The sequence below is a fragment of the Cicer arietinum genome, chromosome 7 (genome assembly GCF_000331145.2).
Source record: "Cicer arietinum cultivar CDC Frontier isolate Library 1 chromosome 7, Cicar.CDCFrontier_v2.0, whole genome shotgun sequence".
In the NCBI taxonomy this organism is placed as follows: Eukaryota; Viridiplantae; Streptophyta; class Magnoliopsida; order Fabales; family Fabaceae; genus Cicer; species Cicer arietinum.
Window position 1 is genome coordinate 3,308,069 of NC_021166.2, and position 22,367 is coordinate 3,330,435.

Genomic DNA, 22,367 nt, shown 5'->3' on the forward strand with positions numbered 1-22,367 from the left:
GTTTCGAACCTTTCCCATCCAAACCTTCGAAACTGGGTTTCGAACCTTTCCCAGATCCAAACTTTCGAAGCTTTGTTTCGGAACTTTCCCAGAACATTTCGAAAGTTTCCCCTGGCCTTGCATTTCGAAGATTTCATTTCAAGAAACTTTCGAAAGTTTCTTGTTTCGAAGATTTCAAAATGTTCGAAGAATGCATTTCGGAGGTTTCAAATTCAAGGAAACTTTCGAAACTTTCTTCTGTTTCGAATCTTACAAATGCATTTCGAAAGTTTCAAAAACAGCAAATTTTCGAAAGGAAACTTACTTTTGCGTTTCGAATCTTTGAGATCTTCGAAGGTTAGGTTGATTCTGGGTCGAATATTTGAAATGTTCGAATGATTTGGTGAAAAGTGTGGGTAAAATTTTTTTTTGGTTTTTATATATGTGACAGAGGGTAAAATTGTCTTTTAAGCATAACTGGGGGGGTGGCAGGTCAAATTGGGGGGTGCCTGGTACAAAACTCCACAACTCATATGTTTGCTTGTAGTTGATAAAATTCAGCCCGGTCCACAGTCACTCTGGATCGGGCCAGGCGTAAATCAACACAGAGTTGTAGATCTTAAAGTTAAATTTTATTAATTATATGAAATATTGCAGAAACAAGGAGTTAGTAACATTATTACATATACAATATATAATAACCAAATCCTTTTATATGGTATAATTAAGTTATTAATTGATATTTTTCAAAAAATAAAGAAATGGTTTGGAGGTTTTTATTTGGTGTATCACTTTTTATTTGTATGCGTGTTGTAATATTACTTTTGAAGAAGAGAAAAATAACAAAAATCCTGTAAACAAAATTTATCATACATAAATATTTAGTATAAGTAATATTATTTTAAGGTTCTAACCAAAGGCTCTGGCGGCCTTGTCCAAGGTCCGGCCCAGTTAGTTTAGGTAGTTTTATGTACAAACTTTGGAAATGCTTTTTACATTAACATTTAATTAACCATTGGATTAAATTTTTTTGGCTTAATTGCAGTTTTGGTCTCCTATTTTAGTTAAATCGCGAAAGTAATCCCTCTATTTTGTTTCTCTCCAGTTTTGGTCCCCAAACAAAATTTTGATCCAAAATTTGATGAAATTTTATTTTTTTTGTATTTATTTAAGTCACACCATGCATCAAGATCTCATGTGCAACAATTATACCTGAAATTTGTAATAATAAATGATGTCGTATAGCTTTAAAAAAATGGAATTTCATTAAGTTTTTTTACCAAAATTCTGTTTTGAGACCAAAACTGAAGATAAATAAAATGGAGAGACTACTTTCACGATTCAACTAAAATAGAGAGACCAAAACTGCAATTAAGTCAAAAAAATTTAAAAACTTTTTACTTTTCGTGTGAACTCTTTTTAGTTTATGAAATCAATTTATGTTTAAGAAAACATTAATTTTACATTGATTAATTTAATAAATACATACAATTCTCTAAGACTCAATGCAATAACACATGAAACAAATGTTTGGATATAAAGTAATACAACAACAACAACAACAATAATAATAATAATAATAATAATAATAATAATAATAATAATAATAATAATAATAATAATAATAATAATAATAATAATAATAATAATAATAATAATAATAATGATAATTATAATAATCTATTTAGTTATTTGTTTTAAATAAAAAATCAGGATAATGAATAGTATCCCAATTCAAGGCACAAAAGATTCACTTAAAACATCCAATATGCAATTATTATGTTCAATACATATTCTTTTTACCGCTATACCAAATCATTGAAGGATTATCTTCTATATTTTTGTCTATCCATATCTATATTATAGACTCTATACAATTAAAATCAGATTTAATTTACATTGAATGTTATAAAAATCGATTCGATGATGGTATTGGATCAATGGTCGGACCATTAGGGCACTAGTTAAACCGTATGAGGTGGATGACATAGTCTCAATAAAAATATATTTTTGTATCGAACAAGACTAAATCTCTAAATATTTTTAAAAATATAATTTACACTTATAAAACATCACAAAACATACTAGTTAAAAAAAATTAATTACAAAAATACACTTTTTAATTTAATCTATTTAATTAAACATAATTTAAGTGGTGTTTTTCGTTGGTGTAAAAAAACGTGATTTTTACGTTTGTCAACAAAAAAAAATAATCGACCTATGGTTATAATTTTTTTTATATATTATTACATATTGTATTACAACAAACAACCAGAGGCTAGTGGATTGTTCTCATGTTTCTGGCTTTAATAGTTATTATTTTTATTTTTATTTTTATTTATTAATCGTATGTAGTACTCACTAAACGACAACTCTGCACATTTATTACATAAACAATGAATTTTTCTCACCCTTTATTTGATTTGTTGGTCTAACTATTAGAAAAATAATTTAATTATAAAAAATTAATATAAAATATCAAACACAGTTTTTTTTTTATCATTTCATAATAATTTTGTGATCAGAATTTATTCCTATTGTAAACAATAATTCAATAATAAGTAAACGTAAATATACTTTATTGTATATATTTTCTTACATAAACTTTCATACATAATCTTATTGAAATTGAGATTATATATACAATAGTGTCATTTCAATGACAAAAGTTTGAGTTTGTAACTTTAAGTAGGAGAGTTTAAATTTCATCTAAGATAATTATTGAATAATTATTTATGTCACTATTATTAATAGGTCTGATCTCTTTCTTAATTGTGTTTTAAAAAAATAATATAACATGTTTATTCTTGTGAGACACATGTCAAATAATTTAAGAATTATTTTGCAATCATAAAGGTTATAGTTTAACATCCAAATTTATTTTATGGAGTCTAGTTAAACTTATAGTTTATATTAATATTTTCCTTTTGTAAGTATAAGATGATAATCTGCAAATTTTAAAATAGAAAATAATCAGAGATTTAAATATTTGTTTTTATTTGTTCCTTTTTAAAACTATATAATTTGATTCTCTTTTAAACATCTCTCTAATAATTACTAGAATATTGTATGAAGATACATTTTAATTTTTTTTTTCAAATATCATTAACATATTACATATTTATCTTCAGAACCACGTCACTTTAATTATTTACGACTAGATTTATCACTAGCTATTTAGGAAATAAAATTTTCTTCCTGCTGTAATCTCTCCAACTATCTTTAAATGGCTATAATCTTACCAGGAATGTTAAAATGGATTGGATCAGTTGAATTTACCCGTTTAATCCGTCATTTTAATAAATTTATTACTGACTCTATCACATTCATTTCTCATCCTCCAAAACATGTAATGAGATAATTTTAATCTTATTACTTTGATAGTCAAAAAAATTGAAATTATTAGTATTTTGGACATTTAAATTTTTTTTAATTTTATTAGAGAATTCTTAAAAAGTTGCATTTCGAAAGTTTAGTGTTCATCCAATTTAAAAACAAAATATAAAAAAATTGTATTTCGAAAGTTTAATATTCATATAAAGTTTTAATACTTTTTAAAACTTTTGAAAAAATTGCATTTTGAAAGTTTCACATTCATCAAAAATTTTGAAATTATTTTAAATTTTTAAAAATTTTCGTTTTGGAAGTTTCTCATTAATCCAAAGTTTCAGTTTTTTTTTTAATTTTTGAAAAAATTGTATAGAAGTTTCATTTTCATCCATATTTTCAAAAAAAATTAAAAAAAAAATACTTTTTAAGAGTTTCGCATTTATTTAAAGTTTTAATTTTTTTTACTATTAAATAATAAAATATTTCATCGACTTTAAATAAGAGATAAAGATTTTCATTCAACCTCACTCGCATTAAAAAATTTGATTATTTTTTACTTTTTTAATTAAAAAAAAATACAGTTAAAGAGACACAAGATCCATCGTAGCTTTAACTATGAATTTAATTTTTCCAGAATAAAACCTATGAATTTAATTACACATAATCATAATCAACCTAGCATAATTATAATTTAAAATCAATTCCATAAACTAAAATAGTATAGAAATAAACCTAAATCAATCGCCTTGCATTAAAAATAATATGGTTGCTTTATTATTTTTTTGAAAGAAAAGTATGGAAGGTAGCTATTTGTTCGAGGAGAAGTTTTAATAATATAATTTGTAACATACATTTTTCGACACATATTTTGGATTAGTTATAATTTATATAAAAAATATGCTGTTAACATTTTCTATATCAAACAATTACTTAGCAACCATTTGTTTTGTTTTCCTTTTACCATAATATTGAGAAAAATATATATTTGTAATAATAATATCAAAACAAACGTGTATGACAATATTCTCTATTAGTCCAAAAGTACAACACCTTATTAAATAATGACACACGAAGTAAAAAATTAATTAATTATGAACGAGAAGGAGAAAATTATGACTCATATTACGAAATTAACTTTTATGAATGATATAAGAAAACACCGAAAGAATTAAAAAAAAGTAATAAATAGGATGAATATAATATAAAAATTAACATTAATAATTTAATAATATTTTAAGCAACGTATAAAATGAGAAGTTCATATCATCTAAATTGATAATATATAAACTGAGAAAATCTATTTTTTAACTAAATGATGACGCAACTTTACTGTTAGATATCCACCAAAATGCATATAAGAGCAAAATTTAAATTGACATAAAAAATAAAGAAAACGTCGCCTGAGAGATTCGAACTCTCGCGGGGAAACCCCATGTACTTAGCAGGCACACGCCTTAACCACTCGGCCAAAGCGACGATTTGTATGTGACATGTTCTGTTTGATATGTGTTCAAAACATTTGCGATCAGAGAATAATTTATAGATAATTTATAAACAAGACTCGTTCGTATACTTCAATCCACCAAAATATCTTTCACTACAGATTAAAACATGAGACCTTTTACACATAGCTCGTTGAACTCGAAAGAGAAGATCCTCAAAAATACAACTTGAATATGGTACAGTATTAAACAGCGTGTTAAAACATAAAAGTGTTTGTTATGGGATTTTTGTTTAATGATTAGAATATTTTAATGGTAAAAAAACAAGCATTAATTATTCAGCTTATGAGTTGTATGTCCACTACAAACTTTGTAAGTGGAGTATCCGTACGGACACACTTATGATTCTTGTTGTGATGCTGCTATCTTTTTCTTCGGGTTGATGTAATTGGCTCTTTGTCATTATTATTTGATTTGATTACAATTACCAAGCCAAGTCCGTGAGTGTATATATATTCCTGACATCTTAATATATGGAAAGTATGATGGTGTGGATGCATGATTTTCTGTCTAAATTGAGTGTATTTTAATCATCTTAATATTTATATATATAAAATAAGATAGTGTAGTTGCAATATCTTTTCATCCAAATTGAAATATTTCAGTAATATTTAAAATTTGTTATAAAAGTAATAGTATTAAGATTGATAAATATTAAAAGTAATAATAATATTTGAAATTAGTTATAAAAGTAATAGTATAAATATATAATAAGGCAGTGTAGTTGTAAGATTTTTCTGCCTAAAATAAATATATTTTAGCAATATTAGAAATCTAAATACATGTAAAGTAAGGTGGTAAAGTTGTAATAGTTTCTTGCCCAAATTGATAATATTTTAGTAATATTGTAAATTAATTATAAAAGTAATGTTTTTAAGATTTATAATATTTTTATTATTTAAAAATAAATGAATTTATCTCACCCAAATTGAGGGTATATTAGTAATATTATAAATTAATTATGCAAGTAATAGTGAAGAAAAATATATATTTTTGTATACAATTGCTTGGACACAGGGTTTTGGAATTTTCATTCTTATTCCACCTCCATAATCTTATATTATAAATATTATTTTAAGACTTGTTTTCAAATGATTTTTCTCTTTTCACCATTTTATAATAGGGCATGCAACACGTCTTATTATTATTATTATTATTATTATTATTATTATTATTATTATTATTATTATTATCACATAAAATGTTACTCTCTGAAAAGAAAAAAGAAAATCTCTTATACGATCTAGAAGAGGTATATAGAAATAAAAGGTTTTAGAAACTGAAGTTGCACATCAATTTTAAAATAAAGTTTTAAATGAATTTATAAAAAGTGATATTATTGATCTTAAAATTCGATTTTGTGAAAATCTAATATTTATATTAGAGTTTATCTATATGACGTTCTTATATTTATATTCACACATTAAATTTAATAATATTAACGCGTGAGATAATTATTGAGAGAAAATTTAAATTCTACATTAAATAAAGACAATGTTAAAATAAATTTATAAAGAGCGACATTATTTTTTTTACAATTTAATTTGTAAAGACGAGTCAAAGTCAAAATAAAAATGTGTATTGAATACTATATTATATTTTATATTCAACTAAACTAATTTTTATATTTTTTTAGTAAGCAAGTCTCTCTTTATATTTTTCTTTTTCAATATATTTTGGAATGGAATGCCAAATCAAATTATCATTGAAGACAAAAATACATAACACATTTTCATCCAATCTGTTATTCTGCATGCATCTAAATCTAATGATTTCTTACATTCCTATTCCTATACTTCTAAAATCACATAATGATATCTAACAATCCATTTTCATATAAGTACAAGTATAATAGGGGTGTGAATAATAAAGTTGGTTGACACAAATATATGACATAGTCTACGTTTGGTTAGTCAGTAGTCACTTTTTAAAATGGACAAATTAAGATTTTTAAAAAAGTTTTTTTAATTAAAAAAGTTAAACTGTTGAGTCAAATAAAAAGTCTTTTAAATCTACTAGATTAACTTATTTAAATTATGAATAGTAATTTTTATAACTATTCTTATTATATTAGAATTTGAATTTTGTGTTTGATTATAAATTTTATAATATTTTAGTAATTAAAATATATTAGTCTTCATTACTTGTTTTTACATGTCTAAATAAATAAAACAAAATGCATTAACATTTGAATTATTTTTTGGTTGATATTTCATTTTTGAGAGAATATACCATAAAATGGAAATGCATTAAAAAAAATATATATAGAAAGGAATTGGCGGTGAATTCCAACATATATTGCATAAAAAACGAGAGACGATGCACGCCGTGACGCGTTTCCAGCGGTTAAGCCCCTCCCCAATTTCATATGTTATATCTTCTTTGATGAAGACAAAGATATATCTTCCCCAAAAATATATGCTTTACTATCCAAATTCACAACATCCAAAATAAATAACTTATTCGTCATTAACTAAATATAAACTTTTCATTCTTGTTTGCATTTAGCGTAATTTTAATGTTATAAATATTCGTTCCTTGTATAGTACTTATACACTTTTATATAATAAATAAATAGCCAAAATTAAGAAAAAGAATAATGTAATTTTTTTTTAATATTTAAACAGCATTCATGTTCCCGTGAGTTTTTGTTTGAATTGTGAATCTTAATTTATGTCAAAAATATCATTTAAAATATATTATATTTGAAATAATTTTGAAGAATATGATAAGTCAATATTCATTTAAGTTATTAAGAATTAACATTTTAAATAATGATTTTTTTTAAATAAATAAATAACGGTGCAGTAAATATTCAAAAGAATAGGTCCTATTTGATAATGTTACCTTAATTTCATAATTTAATATAATATTCATTATTTTGTTCATCTAGGATATATCAATTATTTAAATAAAAACAAATGTAATAAATAAATGAAAGAGTAAACGATTTTCTGAATAAATGATAATTAAAACAACTAAAAAACATATTAATTACTATGTTAAGAGCTCATGCTTCTAAATGAAAATGAATCAATTATAATAATTAAATTAAGAGACAAAGAATTAACATTGCAAATATATTAGTTTTTTTTATTAAAAAAAAACTACTAATATTAAGTTTGCTTGATAAATAGATAAAAATAGTCAACTTTAAATATATGATTGTTTTATGCAATTATACATTTTTTTTAGTCTATTTTAATTTATTCTATTTGATTTTGGTCTTTGTAAATATATCTGTTTGTTTTTTATCTTTATTTATTTGTTTTAATCTCTGTAAAAAAAATTAGTTTATTATTTAAATGAGTTTATGCATATGTATACTATTTGATTTTAATGACTTAATTATTAGTTATATAAAGAATATCATGGATCAATTTTAATACAAATCAAATCTCTATAGATTAAAATAAAAGAATAAAGACAAAAATGTTTATAATGATAAAAATCAAACAAAAAACTTTCAAGTATTTGCATAAACGAATCAAATAATCAAAATATTAAAAAATGTGTTACGAATTCTTACGATGAAATGAACCAATTATCTTCATAATTAAGCATATCTTTATAAGGAATTAATAACTTCATTAAATTATAACTGATTAATAATCGTTGATTCTATATTTTTTCTAAAATAGAATTATCGATTCTATATTAATAGAAAACAATTTCAGAAATGAAATTGCTCGGACTAAATAAAAACTAATGCCATATGTGACAGTTTCTTATTAATTGAGAAAAATGTAATCGATATAATTGCTAGAAGAAGGAGGAGTTGACACGTGTGAAAGAAGTTCATTAAGAGGATTGACAAAAATATATGAGATTAATTTTATCAACCCATGATATAAAAGTTTATTACTCGAATTTCCAATTAAATCACATTATATTATGGTGTTATTTTCTTATGTTAATTCCTAAAATATCCCCATCAAAACTTACCTGGAGTTGTTTGATTGGCACATACTAAAAAATATTATATCGTTAATGTATACAAACTAAATCCAATATATATTATATTGATATAGACAAAGTTATAAACATTTTATATAAGTTTGAATTCAGCGGAAAATACTCAACTTCAATAGAGGTCACAAGCATGTGCATGTTATGAGGATCATATTTGAGAATTTAGGTGTAATTTATGAAGTTTGAGCTTGATGTCTAATTTTTTTAATACAAATTTTTAATTTTTTAAAATAAACATCATAATAATAAATTTTATTATATTTATTGTGATATTAATTAATTTATTATTTTTATATATATTAATAAATTTATTTTGATTATTATGATTAAAATAATAACACGGTCGAACATGCAAGCAACTCAATAATACATGTCCAACTCAATAATACATGTCCAATCTCAATTGGCCAGGGCGCCAAATTTTTTTATTTTTATAATATTATAAAATAAAAGTAAGTTTTTATGTTAAATATATTTTCAACTCCTACAAAATTTTAAGGTTAGTCTTTAATTTTTTTTACTCACTTTTAGTCTCTATTTTGATTTTATATGGACTAAAAATGTCATTTTTTTTTACAAGAATTTTATTTTAAATAAAGACTAAAAGTGAATAAAAAATATATTAAGGAATAAAAGTTGATAATTTTTTTTATAGGGACTAATATTTATTTTACCCTATTTATTAATTATTGAAATTACACTATCTTTTTATTAATGGTCCAATTTTTAAGATTATAATAATACTTTCAAAATATTTATGACGACCTTGAATAATAATAATAAATTTCATTATATTTAATGCAAACCGTATATTATTGCACGACAACATCTGGTTAAGTAATTATCTCAATAAAATAACATTTATTTTAGACAAGGATAGGGAAGTACAAATTGTTCTTAAATGAGATTCTTAAGGAAAATAATTTGTTTTCTTTTTGTTGTTGTTCTTCTTAACAAATTTGGGAGAATAATTAAAAAAGACTTGTCATTTTTTATATCTATTCAATCATGCTCACAAGAATCTAATATGTTAGAATTTTGGATCTATGTTTAAGAAGAAAAAACATTGAACCACACACATTTTAATAGTTTTTATAATATAATTTTTTATATTTTATTTTTTTATTATATAATTTTGTTAAAATGTGATTTTGACTTTACATTTTTATCTCTTACATAAAATCCGTTTGCTTAAGATTTTTAAAAAGTGATTTTGACTTTATAAATTTTTAAATTATTTTTGTGAAAATTTACTAAAAAATAATAGAATTTGTTTTAGATTCATCTGTTACTAATTAAAAAAAAATTGACATGACTTACATATTCATTATTAGATATATTTTAGAGTGATAAAAATCACATTTAAAAAATATATAAATTTTAAAAGTAATTTTTATGAAAAGCTTCTCAAAATAATTTTTTATTTTAATTATTTTGTGAACCTTCATTATTCAAAAGAAATTGTAGCAAAGAAATAAAATACTACAAATAATATTTTAAGATAAACTACATAAATCAAATTTTCATTTGAAACTTTTTTTTAAATTTTTTTAATAAATAAAATATAGTTTAATAAATCTTAAACATCAAATATTACATCATAAATTAATTATCCAGACCCCCCACCTTACACCAAAAGTTACAAGAACCAAAAATTTCGTCACATACTCATTCTAATTAAAATCAGTATTGAACTAATGTCTTTTTCAATTTTTTTAAAAACTATGCCTTTTAAGTAAGTATTAGTCATTATATATTCTCTCTGATTGTATTGATAAGAAATAAAAGACTAATCAAATCACATAGAGGTGATACAAGTCTACAATAAATAAGAGGAGCTATTTTATTTTATTTTTTGACAGAGAGGAGCTAATGCTAATTTCTTTTCTAAATTATATCTGCGATTATTTAACTTCATTTCTGTTAATGTTTAAGTTATTTATCTTTTTTTGTCTTTTTAATTTGGTTATTTATTTAAATTTTAAGTGATAATTTGATATTTTATGTTTTAAAATGTCAATAATGTTATCATTTTTTTTTGTATAAAAATTCAAAAAAATCATCAAAATTTTCAAACAAAATCCATAACATTAATAATTATCTTCAATATAATACAAATTTCATCAAATGAATAACTCAAAAATTCAAATAAACTCATATTTTTATATTCAACAACATCAAATAAAGAATGAAAATATGAGTTTATTTAAATATTTAAGTTACGAATTTGATTAAATTTGCATTTTATTGAAGATAATAATGAATTTTATAGATTTTGGTTGAAAATTTTGATGATTTTTTTAAATTTTTGTAAAAAAAAAAAAAGAAAGACAATATCGTTGACATTTTAAGATATAAAATATCAAATTGTCACTTAAAATTAAAATAAATGACTAACTTGAAAATAAATAAAAAATAATTAAAATAGTAACTGAAATTAAGTTAAGGTACCATATAATCAATTTAGACTAAAATATAATATTAATAATTAAATGAAACTCAATTGCATATACGTTTTCTTTTTCTGATTAATTTATATGAGAATAAAAAAGGATCTCTTCCTCAAAAAAAAATCTCAATTGCACATGGAAGAAAGATCATAGGTAAAAACTTTCAATAAATAGGAATTTTATCCTAAATCGATTAGATCGTGTGGACAGTAAATAAAACTTTATGAAGTGACATTATTCTCTATAATAAATTATTGATTTTAGAAGAGTCGAATATCAAAATTTTGAATTTTTGTTGAGTCACTCAACCCATTTCTATCTAGTTGAGTAATTCCATTCCAAACTAAACTTGAAAAAAATGATTTTTTTTTTGTCTTATCTAGTACTCCGTATCATTTCAAATCAAACAGCCCATAAATTTGCATTAATTACATAGTGTACTTGAAGTTAATTGATAATCTAGTAACTACGATATTTATTTTGATCTCGGATTGGATTTTAGTTAAGTTTGGAGAAATACCACAAAAACAAATTGAAGTTCAACTTCTTAGTGATATTATACACAAACATCTTAAAGATTGTATAAACTCATATTGCATAAGACATATAAAACATTGATCTTTTATATGAAAATGATATTTTTAATACAAAAAGAGGGTACTGAATGAATTACTAACTTGATTTTTTTATGAATTTTAATACACAATTCATTCATTTTTCACTATGTTTTTATTCATATATTTTGGTAAAAAACAAATTGTTGACATTGTTGGTTTATTTTTCTTTCTAAAGCAAACTTATTTTGGATAAGTGGTGGTAACTAGCTACTACCGCATTATAGTGGTTATGGTCTAAAGTAATTATGGTACTTTTAAAAAAGAAGATTAAATTATTATCCATACTGTTAATTTTTTATCGGGTTATTTTTTCCCACATCACTATTTATATATTATATATCAAGTAGACTAAAATATTTGCATTGATACATTTATCTTTTGAGTTTAATCTCCTTAAATTTAATAAATTATATTCTTAAATTATTTATTTTAAATAAAATTGAAATCATTATCGACTCAAAAATTTATATCTCATTTTCGTATTTTCACAAAACCATTCTACCACAAAATGAGAACATCTATCGTAGTAAAAAGAACTTATACCATCGTTCTTCTACTGTTGCGTAAAGATTACTTTTCTCTCTCCGAGTCTCAATTTACTCGTGTTTGGTCGTTGTTGTCTTGGTGTTGTAACTCATGGGTCATTGTTTACATGTTCGTCTTTGATTCTTAATGTATAATGAATGAGACAAACGATGAAAAACAATACGAGAAGATGGTAAAAATGACAGAAAGACTATGAGGCAAAAAAAAGAAATTTGATTATTACATATTAATTATCTTAAAATAGAAAAAAAAATATAAAACTTATTGTACGATAAAAGTTTCAGATTTTACATTGTTTTCGTCAATTTTTTTTTAAGCACAAGCAGTTCCTCTAATGAGCTAGAAATTATAAATAGGAGTGCATTTCACTTGTTTTGGTTTCTTAAAATAAATGTCTCACTTACAAAAATTATACCATCAAATTGAAATTTTAAAAGTTTAATAGAGTTTCAACATCTTCGATTAATTAACGATGACAAAAAATGTATATTATAATCTTTTCGCTTTCGCCGTATCAGTCTCTTTATATTTCAAATCATTTAAAATTATCTAAAAGATACTTGTTTTGTTTTTATTTATTAGAAAAAACAAATCAACTACTTTTATTTATAATTAGGAACAAAGAAAATATATGACAAAGATCAAATCTCATAAATCATGTTGATATGGATCCTTAACATTTCGATTGTGTATGATATTCTTTCTTTCGTTTTCATTTTCCCTGGAATAGAAAGACAATCTATGTCCATTATTCATCATATCTAAAACTTTGTCTTTATGAAATGTTAGTCTTTCAATTGTTTATGTTCATTCTTTTGTTCATAGAAAATATTTTTTTAATGACTAATATTACCCTAATTTCAAACTCTTTTAAATGTCTAATATATTAACTATTAAGGACAAATAAGGAGCTACATGGACTTAGCACTTATTAGGTTTTTAAAATTATTTGATGTATATTAAATTTCAGTAGTAGTTTTGTATGAAAGAAATTTAGAGTGAAGCAGTGATGTTAAAGTTTTAGATACGGAAGAATTTAGAACTAAATAGATATTTACAAATACATTTATATTTATTTATTTTATAGAGATGAAACTTAAAAATAAAAAATTAAAAACATATAAAAACACATTTTGTAGAGTTTCCGCTCAAGACGACACAGTAGTGTAACCAGAAAATGGCAGAAACGTAATTTTAGACAACTATATTATAGCAAGTAGCAAGTTGGTGATTTAAAGCAGTCCAAATTATTGTTGTTTATAAAATGCCAAGATAACAGAGTGAAAGTGAATAATATCTATGTCTTCATTGGCTTGTAAAATTCTATTCCTTTTTTCTTGTTCTAGTCCTGATTTATTTCAATTTTCATAATAACATTAACATTATATTACAGAGCTGATTGCATTAATTCTGATGTTGTTATTGCGTGGTTAAAGAAAAACAAATTAAACTATGGCCTCAACTTTGTATCTTCTTCTCCTCAATTTGATAATGCTATTATTTTCAGTAACAGTAATGATGGCCTTAGCGACGAAAAAGAGTTACATAGTTCACACGAAACACAAGTACAATGCATCCATGTACTCTTCCCTTCTCCAATCTTCTTCTAATTCGCTTCTTTATGCCTACACTACGGCTTACAATGGTTTTGCTGCTTCACTTAACAAAGAACAAGCGCAAACATTACGCAGTTCCGATTCAATTCTGGGGGTGTACGAAGATACCGTGTACTCGCTGCACACAACCCGTACCCCGGAGTTTTTGGGACTTGTTCAAACCCATTCTCAGTTTTGGGAAGATCTCCAACAAGCTTCATACGACGTCGTTATTGCAGTTCTTGACACTGGCGTATGGCCAGAATCACAGAGTTTTCACGATTCTCAAATGCCCCAGGTTCCAACTCGATGGCGTGGTTACTGTGAATCAGCACCAGATTTCGACCCTTCACTTTGCAACAAAAAGCTTATCGGTGCTCGTAGCTTCTCCAAAGGCTATTTAATGGCTTCCACCGGCGGTAGAAAGAAACTCATGGACACTGTTTCGCCTCGCGATAGAGATGGACACGGTACTCATACTGCCACCACCGCCGCTGGCTCCGCCGTTGATAACGCCACTCTTCTAGGTTACGCTACCGGAACCGCGCGTGGTATGGCTCCTCAGGCGCGCATCGCCGCTTACAAGGTCTGTTGGACTGACGGCTGTTTTGCTTCCGACATACTTGCCGGAATAGATCAAGCGATCCAAGACGGCGTTGATGTGTTATCGCTCTCCCTTGGTGGTTCATCTTCCACTCCTTATTACTACGACACCATTGCAATCGGAGCGTTCGCGGCGGTGGAGAGAGGAATATTCGTTTCTTGCTCCGCGGGGAATACCGGACCTCGCAGCGGTTCGTTGTCGAATGTGGCTCCGTGGATCATGACTGTTGGAGCTGGGACGCTAGATCGGAATTTTCCGGCTTATGCAAAACTCGGAAACGGGAAAAGTTTATCCGGCGTTTCGCTTTACAGTGGAGAAGGAATGGGAAACGAACCGGTTGGTTTGGTTTATTTTAACGAACAGTTCAATTCTTCAAGCAGTATATGTATGCCCGGTTCACTTGACCCGGAAATCGTGCGCGGGAAAGTGGTAGTTTGTGACAGGGGTGTAAACTCACGTGTAGAGAAAGGGTCAGTGGTGAACGACGCCGGAGGAGTTGGGATGATACTTGCGAACACGGCGTCGAGCGGTGAGGGAGTGGTGGCAGATAGTCACGTGATACCTGCCGTTGCTGTGGGAAAAAATACGGGCGATGAGATTAAAGAATATGCATCGTTGGATCCTAATCCAACGGCTGTCCTTAGTTTCGGTGGAACTGTGTTGAACGTGAAACCTTCCCCCGTGGTTGCTGGTTTCAGCTCTCGTGGGCCCAATGGTGTGACGCCTCAAATTCTTAAACCGGATGTTATTGGGCCTGGAGTAAACATTTTAGCCGCATGGACCGGCGCGGTTGGCCCATCTGGTTCACAAGACACTCGCAAAACACAATTCAATATCATGTCAGGTATATAATAGTAATATGATATCTAATATTATATTCGATATCACTGCTCAATATTATTATTGGCTTTTTAAATGTGTTAGGTACGTCGATGTCATGTCCACATATAAGTGGATTGGCTGCATTATTGAAATCGGTTCATCCAGATTGGAGTCCAAGTGCAATCAAATCAGCTCTCATGACAACAGCCTATACACGTGACAATACCGAGTCACCCCTAAGGGATGCAACGGGAGAGGCCTTATCTATTCCATGGGCTTATGGGTCAGGTCACGTAAGCCCACAAAAAGCTCTATCTCCTGGCCTTCTTTACGATACTGATACTCAAGATTACATTGCATTTTTGTGCTCTTTGAATTACACACTTGACCATGTGCAACTCATTGTTAAGCGTCATGATGTTAATTGTTCTAAGTACTATTTTGCTGACCCTGGTGATCTCAATTACCCATCATTTTCGGTTGTATTTGGAAACAATAGTGTTGTTCAATACACACGTAGACTCACTAATGTTGGGGAGGCAAAATCCGTTTATGATGTGGTTGTTAGTGGGCCATCTACGGTGGGGATAACGGTCAAGCCTACCAGGCTTGTGTTTGAACAAGTTGGGGAAAGGCAAACATACACGGTGACCTTTATCTCCAACAAAGATACCGTTGATGATTCGGTTACGTATGAATTTGGAAGTATTACGTGGAGCAACAAACGACACCAAGTTAGGAGCCCAGTTGCTTTTACATGGACCAATTTATGATGTTTTGGTTCCCAACTGTATCATTTTAGCCCAATTGCAATAGCATAGGTCTATTGCAGTTTATTGACAAAAACAAAAAGACAGAAACAAATCAACTTCTTTTGAGCTTGGGGCATATTGCTGTTGCCGTCAGTAACATAGCATTCTGATAACATTAATTTAGTGTAAAGCTTTTTTTGTTGTTGAAAGAATAATAGTGTAAGGCTTTGACATAACGTAATGCTAATTGCTATACACCAAGTATGTTTAGCCAATGTTACAAGCTTAAACCTAGTCTGTATTTGGTGTCAGCATAGAGTTGTTAGAATCCCACATGGCCTACTTTTTTCTCATGTGGCAATGACCTTTCACCGTTATAATTTAACGATGGACAAGTCCAGCGCAAAAACAAACATAGGATTACATGTTTGGTTCGATGTCAATGCCAACTTTTTCACAACCCGATCAATATTACAGTGATTTTTATAAGCTACGAAATAAAATTTATGCCTATTGAGGGTTAACACATGGAACGGGATATTTTCCAAACACATGGTTAGAGTATGTTTGGTACTGCACTCAATTTTTTTTGCTAATTTAGAAAGTTTTTGAACTCACAAATTGAACACCCCATGTGTGAATTATTTAATTTTCGTTGTATTTCGTACGCGCGTGCAGTTATTAATCAGGCAAATGCTATACTAGAAGATATGATCATAGCAGCAACATCTACCGCAGAACATACTGCACACGGTCATTCAAAAGTTTAACACTTCCTCTGAATTTCTAATTACTGGTTTATTTCCAAGTGTCTTATTCCAAACAATTTTGGGCTAGAATGGCCACTAATCGATGTACCGTATGAAAAGTCATTTCCCGTGTCCTGTGTCCTCTGAGTGTGTGTGTCAGTTATGCAGAAAAAAAAGGTAGTAGCTCACAGCACTCACTTATTTTCCTTCCGTGCACCCCCATTTGATTATTTCAACTATCATCAACTTTCTTGTAGTTGTAGGACCACAAAGATTGAAAACTTGGAGGTGAAAAATAATTAATAAGACAAAAAAGAAAACACTTTTTTCTTTTCTGTTTCAGAGATAAAAACACTATTCTTATCATGATTTTAGGAACCTAGCAGCACTTACGATCTGTCAATCAAGCCCAACAGGCTTTAGTTATCAACGTCTTTTTTTAGCAATCAAAGTATATGATATCAAATAATAATAATTCTACACTGAAAAATGAACACACGAATAAGCTGGTACAAGCACCTAGTGTTCATTTTCTACTATTACAATTATGTTTGCATTGGTGGTGTATTTGACATAATTAAGGTAAGCTATAATAATTTTGATAAAAGTTACATTTTGTAGTTTCGACAAAATTGTGACAATAAGTTTTATAAAAGTTGCATTTTGTAGTTCAACAAAATAGTGACAATGTGATTTTGTGAAATTTTGTGAAACTCACTGTGATTTTGTCTTTCATTTCACTTGCAATATTAATGCAAACAACAAAGATGGAAGAAATGGAACTTATCATACCAACAATTACAACTTACAAGCAAGAAGCTATTACATTTGCTTCAAGTATCCATATAAAAAAACTTTTATTTTTCCAAAATTTATACTCTAGCTAATAATAATATAAATGCAATATTGAAGACAAGAGCTTCACACTTTTCTCTTTTGGAAAAGTAACAATATAATATACTAGCAACAGAAACAAGGATTAAAACATGACTCTGTACAACAACAAGGACTTACCTTTGGACAAGTTGGGCAAGAGCAAGTGCAGGTGCATTTGCAACTGCATAAAGAAGGGCATGATGGACACCCAAAATTGCAACTACTTGGGAAAGTACAACATTTTCCCGAACCAAAGCTATTTTTACAGCAATTTGATTTAGGACAAGAACAACAACAGCTCCACTTAGGTAAGGAACAACAACTTATGGATGGAAGACAGTTGCTGCAACAGCAACTGCATGGTTTACAGTCACTGCAGCATCGTGGCAATTTTAGATGTACTGATAATCCATCACAGCAGCAACAGCAACAGCAGATCCAAGACAGATTAAAACATGGCATGCGACTGCACATAAAAGTTACTCATGTTATTCATCATACCTATCCAATATATGAAATTTAACTAACTTATCAATCATTGTGTGGTGGTCACACACCATTGTTAGCTGAATTTAACGCTCAGAAACATGAAGCAAAAGAAAAAAGGACAAGAAAATTGCCATTATCTTTTAAATTAGGCATAGCAGTGTGTCACTAATTCCACAGAGCTAAGCTTATGCAGCATTCATCATAGAAGAGCAAGGGTGGAAAATGGACTACATAGTTTTGCATCACATAGATATCAATATTTGAAAAATTCCACCTACTAGAAGAACAAGGGTCGTTATTTGTGCCTTAATTAATATCATGCAACTATATATGTAAATATATTAGTATATGTGTATGTAATGTGTTTCTTTGGCATGTCCTGCACATAATTTAGAACTCTTGTTGAACCAGTAAAATTTAACAATCTCCAATTGAATTATTACTAAAAAAATTGTTGCTATAAACAAATAAAGTTTGGAGATAAACAAGTGGTACCAGAGCCATTTCCAGAAGCGACACGACCGGCGATTCTTCTTGTTTCTGCTTGAAATAGAAAGGTATAAGAATCATGATCTCTTCTAAACTAACAAAATGATGATTGATTGATGAGAACATTTCTTACGAAGGTAACAGAGGATCTGAATTTGCCAACACATGATCAGCAACCCTGTTATATATTGCATTCAATCAGCAAAAAAGTTAAATTCCCCTATTAATAATTCTAACATTTTAAGAAATCACTCTAGTTAATTTCATTTCACAACAGTTACATAGGAGCAAGCAATTCCACAAATAAAACATACTCTTTGCAGCATTTTGAAGCTGGTTGAAGGCCTTCAATAGATTTCAATTCTTCCTGGTAGATATAAAATTATAATTTAAATTTGTTTTCAACACAAAAAATTAGAAAAAAGAGAGTACGCAAATTTCATGTTGTTAATTAATTAATTAATTAATCAATTCTCTAACAACACATACAAATCAATTCCATAGAGGAAAACCAGCTGTCCTTCAAAGGGGACAATGAGTCACAGACAAAAGATTCTCTGCAAATTAAAAGAGCATCTTCACTTTTTTAGGCACACTAAATTAAATTGTTTGTCTAACTCCTCAAATTCACCATTCTAACTATGTAAATTATTATTTATATCAAACTAAAAATGATAGCATAGCAAACTCCTCACTAAATTTGAAAATGCCAAAGTAAAATTGAAAACATAACTACTCTGTTTCATGGTCAAAATTTAAAAAATGAAATTAATCACAAAATGTCATGTCCTAAGCATTAAGAATAACAAGTTGTTCTTTATTTAAAATTCACTGCGAAAGATCGTTAGAAATTCTGACACGTGACGTTTCTTCTTCTTCTTCTTGTTCCATTTTGAAAGTTGAAAACATTAATTGATATATGTAACAGAATAAGAATTTAACTAAAAAAAGTATATATAGAAGCAAAAAAGAAAAAACAAACCTCTAGAAAACTTATCTCTCGTTCAAGCATCTGAACACGTGCCATTTCACGGCGTTTGCCATACAAATCAGGATACTCGGGTGGAGACTTAGGGGAAGGTGGAGGAAGTGAAGGAAGGGAAGAAGAACGAAGCGTTGGAGAAGGAGCCATTGAAGAGTAAGAAAAGAGAGATAGAGAGAAGTGAAAAGAAGAAATGGCAGAAGGTTGCAGGTGGAGGCAGTAATAGCAGTAGTCCTTTGTGTTTTGTGTTGTTTATTATGCAGAGAGTGGGAAGGGGGGTAAAGGTAAAAAGGAAGGGGGGTACAAGTAACAGTAGTAATGGTAAGTGACAAAGAAGAAGCGGCAAATGATGTTAGGTGTGAATGAATACTACTCAATACTATATGAATGAATTGAAAAGACTAATGTGGCAGAGGCAGTAAATATCATCTCTGACAAGGGATAATCAATTAACAAACACCCACAATGTAACCCAGAAAATAAATAAATAAATCAAATTTCAAAAGGTTATATGCTAACAGAGGTTCAAGATCTTTGTTATAGAATTCAAACAAAAATACATACAAATTTATTATTTTTTAAATTTCAAAATACGCTGAATATGTTATTTCCAATATTATATATTTTCAGCTGCTAGCATTTCCCAAATTTTGAAACTCTTTCGAGTTTCAGTTTTTATTTTTACAAAGGAAAAGTAAGAATCATAGTAATGAGGTAGAAAGACAGTCATTATTGCATACTGGACTGGACTCGACAGTCCACGCCACCACTGAAATGAAATTGTAATAAACCACATTTTTAAAATACTCCCTCTCATTTTAAATATAAATACAAATATATTATTTTTTATTTCATTAATTAAAAAAAATAACAAAAAAACATGTTTTAATATAAAATCTTATTTTATTAATTGTTTTAATATTTTCAATATTTTTATATATAACCTCTTATTACGATCACATATTAACTACTTATTAATAAGATTAAAAACAACATGTTAAACAAAAATAAAAAAAGTAATTTAAACAATAAATATATTTTAAAATTTATAACTTTTTTTTTATATAAAACTAAAATTTCTTATAAAAATATTTATATATTTAATTTAAGTTTTATATCAAATACTTTTGTCGCATCGTAATGAATATTATTTAAAGTTTTTGTATATATAATAATAAATATAATAATTATAAAAATAGATAAGTCATTTTAACAATTTGTTTATCTTAATTATTAATGTGTTTTTTCACTATTATCAATTTAATATATAATAATATTTTAAAGATTGTATATACAATAAAAATTTGAAAATAATAATAAGAAAATATGTATTAAAATTATATTAAAAATTATAAATGACAAATATTTTGAGATAATTTTTTTTATTTAAATGACATTTATCGCAAGATAAATAAAATACATTGAAAAAACTTTACTTGCTTTCATTTATATACGAGATTGGATAAAAAATTAAATAAAATATTATATAAAAAAATAACTATATTCTTTTATGTTTTAAAAACATTGAATATTTTTATTAAATAGTAGTATATATCATTTTCGTTTTGAGCTAAAATATAATTATTAGTAACTTGGTTTCTATATATAAGACTCTTAAAATTGATATACAAAATTTAGATAAATAATTTTTGAATTAAATTTGTAATATATTTTAATTTTCTAATCATCCTTTAATTATTAAAAGAAATTAAGTAATAGTTGATTTTTTTTTTATTTTCATATTTAATTATGAATGTTTTTGTGAAAAAATAATTGATATTTCTTAAAATTTGAATACAATTTTATATAAAGAGACAATTATTTTTTACAAGAACATCTTATTTATAAAGAGTGTAATAATATCTCTGTCCATAATTATGAATACTATTTAATAAAAATTGTTACTAAACATAATCATTATTTTAATTTACTAGATGCACTAATTTTTTTTCTTCTAAATTTATCATTAAAGAAATTAAATATATCATTTATTAATATAATTTAAATACAAAAATTATTTAAGAAATATTAACAAATAAATCAAATATATTAATTATTATAACATTGTTTTAACAAAAGTGGAAAAAAAATGAATAAGAAAAACGGAGGTAGAAGTTTTAAAGAAAGTGTAAATATAGGGAAATTGTGAGGAAGAGAGGGAATGAGAATGTGAGGGAGGGGAGGCACAAGTTTCTCGAAGAAAAAAAATATGGTAGAGGACATTAATTATAAATAGTAAAGACGGCTGTGAGAAAAGCCTGCAACTGCTAGTGTCTGTACAAAACCTATTTAGCAAAGTTGATTGGTTTGATTTTGATTGAGATTTTTAGGTTTATGCTTTTCTTTAATAGGGATTGTTATTTGAATATCAACAACAACAAAATTTATACAAGACGAAATGAAAAATAAACAACTAAGGCATGACAAAAGGGAAGAAACACCAACAACCGTTTAACAATAACTACTTCTGTGTTACTAAGAAATATAGTTGTATATAATGAAGTTTTTAAATTTTATATAAAATAAAACTTAAATTTATTAAACTGTTATTTTGTCATTTTTAATATAGAACCTTTAATATTAAATATTTTGAATTAATGGAAGGTATATTAA

General features: G+C 27.0%; 2 protein-coding genes and 1 non-coding gene across 3 annotated transcripts; 1 reads left to right on the forward strand and 2 right to left on the reverse strand.

The window, feature by feature from the left end:
- Positions 1-4,703: 4,703 nt before the first annotated feature.
- TRNAS-GCU (transfer RNA serine (anticodon GCU)) lies at positions 4,704-4,785 on the reverse strand. Its single transcript has one exon. It is a non-coding gene; the product is annotated as a tRNA-Ser (tRNA).
- Positions 4,786-13,644: 8,859 nt separating this feature from the next.
- Positions 13,645-16,501, forward strand: LOC101511703 (subtilisin-like protease SBT1.8). Its single transcript, XM_004507942.4, has 2 exons — positions 13,645-15,439; positions 15,520-16,501. The coding sequence occupies exons 1-2, from the start codon at positions 13,849-13,851 to the stop codon at positions 16,188-16,190; spliced, it is 2,262 nt and encodes a 753-aa protein (XP_004507999.1). The 5' UTR covers positions 13,645-13,848; the 3' UTR covers positions 16,191-16,501.
- A 1,185-nt stretch (positions 16,502-17,686) lies between these two features.
- LOC101512020 (uncharacterized) lies at positions 17,687-20,107 on the reverse strand. Its single transcript, XM_004507943.3, has 5 exons — positions 19,755-20,107; positions 19,087-19,139; positions 18,906-18,950; positions 18,779-18,823; positions 17,687-18,260 (listed from the first exon to the last, which is right to left on the reverse strand). The coding sequence occupies exons 1-5, from the start codon at positions 19,902-19,904 to the stop codon at positions 17,879-17,881; spliced, it is 675 nt and encodes a 224-aa protein (XP_004508000.1). The 5' UTR covers positions 19,905-20,107; the 3' UTR covers positions 17,687-17,878.
- Between the last annotated feature and the right edge of the window lie 2,260 nt (positions 20,108-22,367).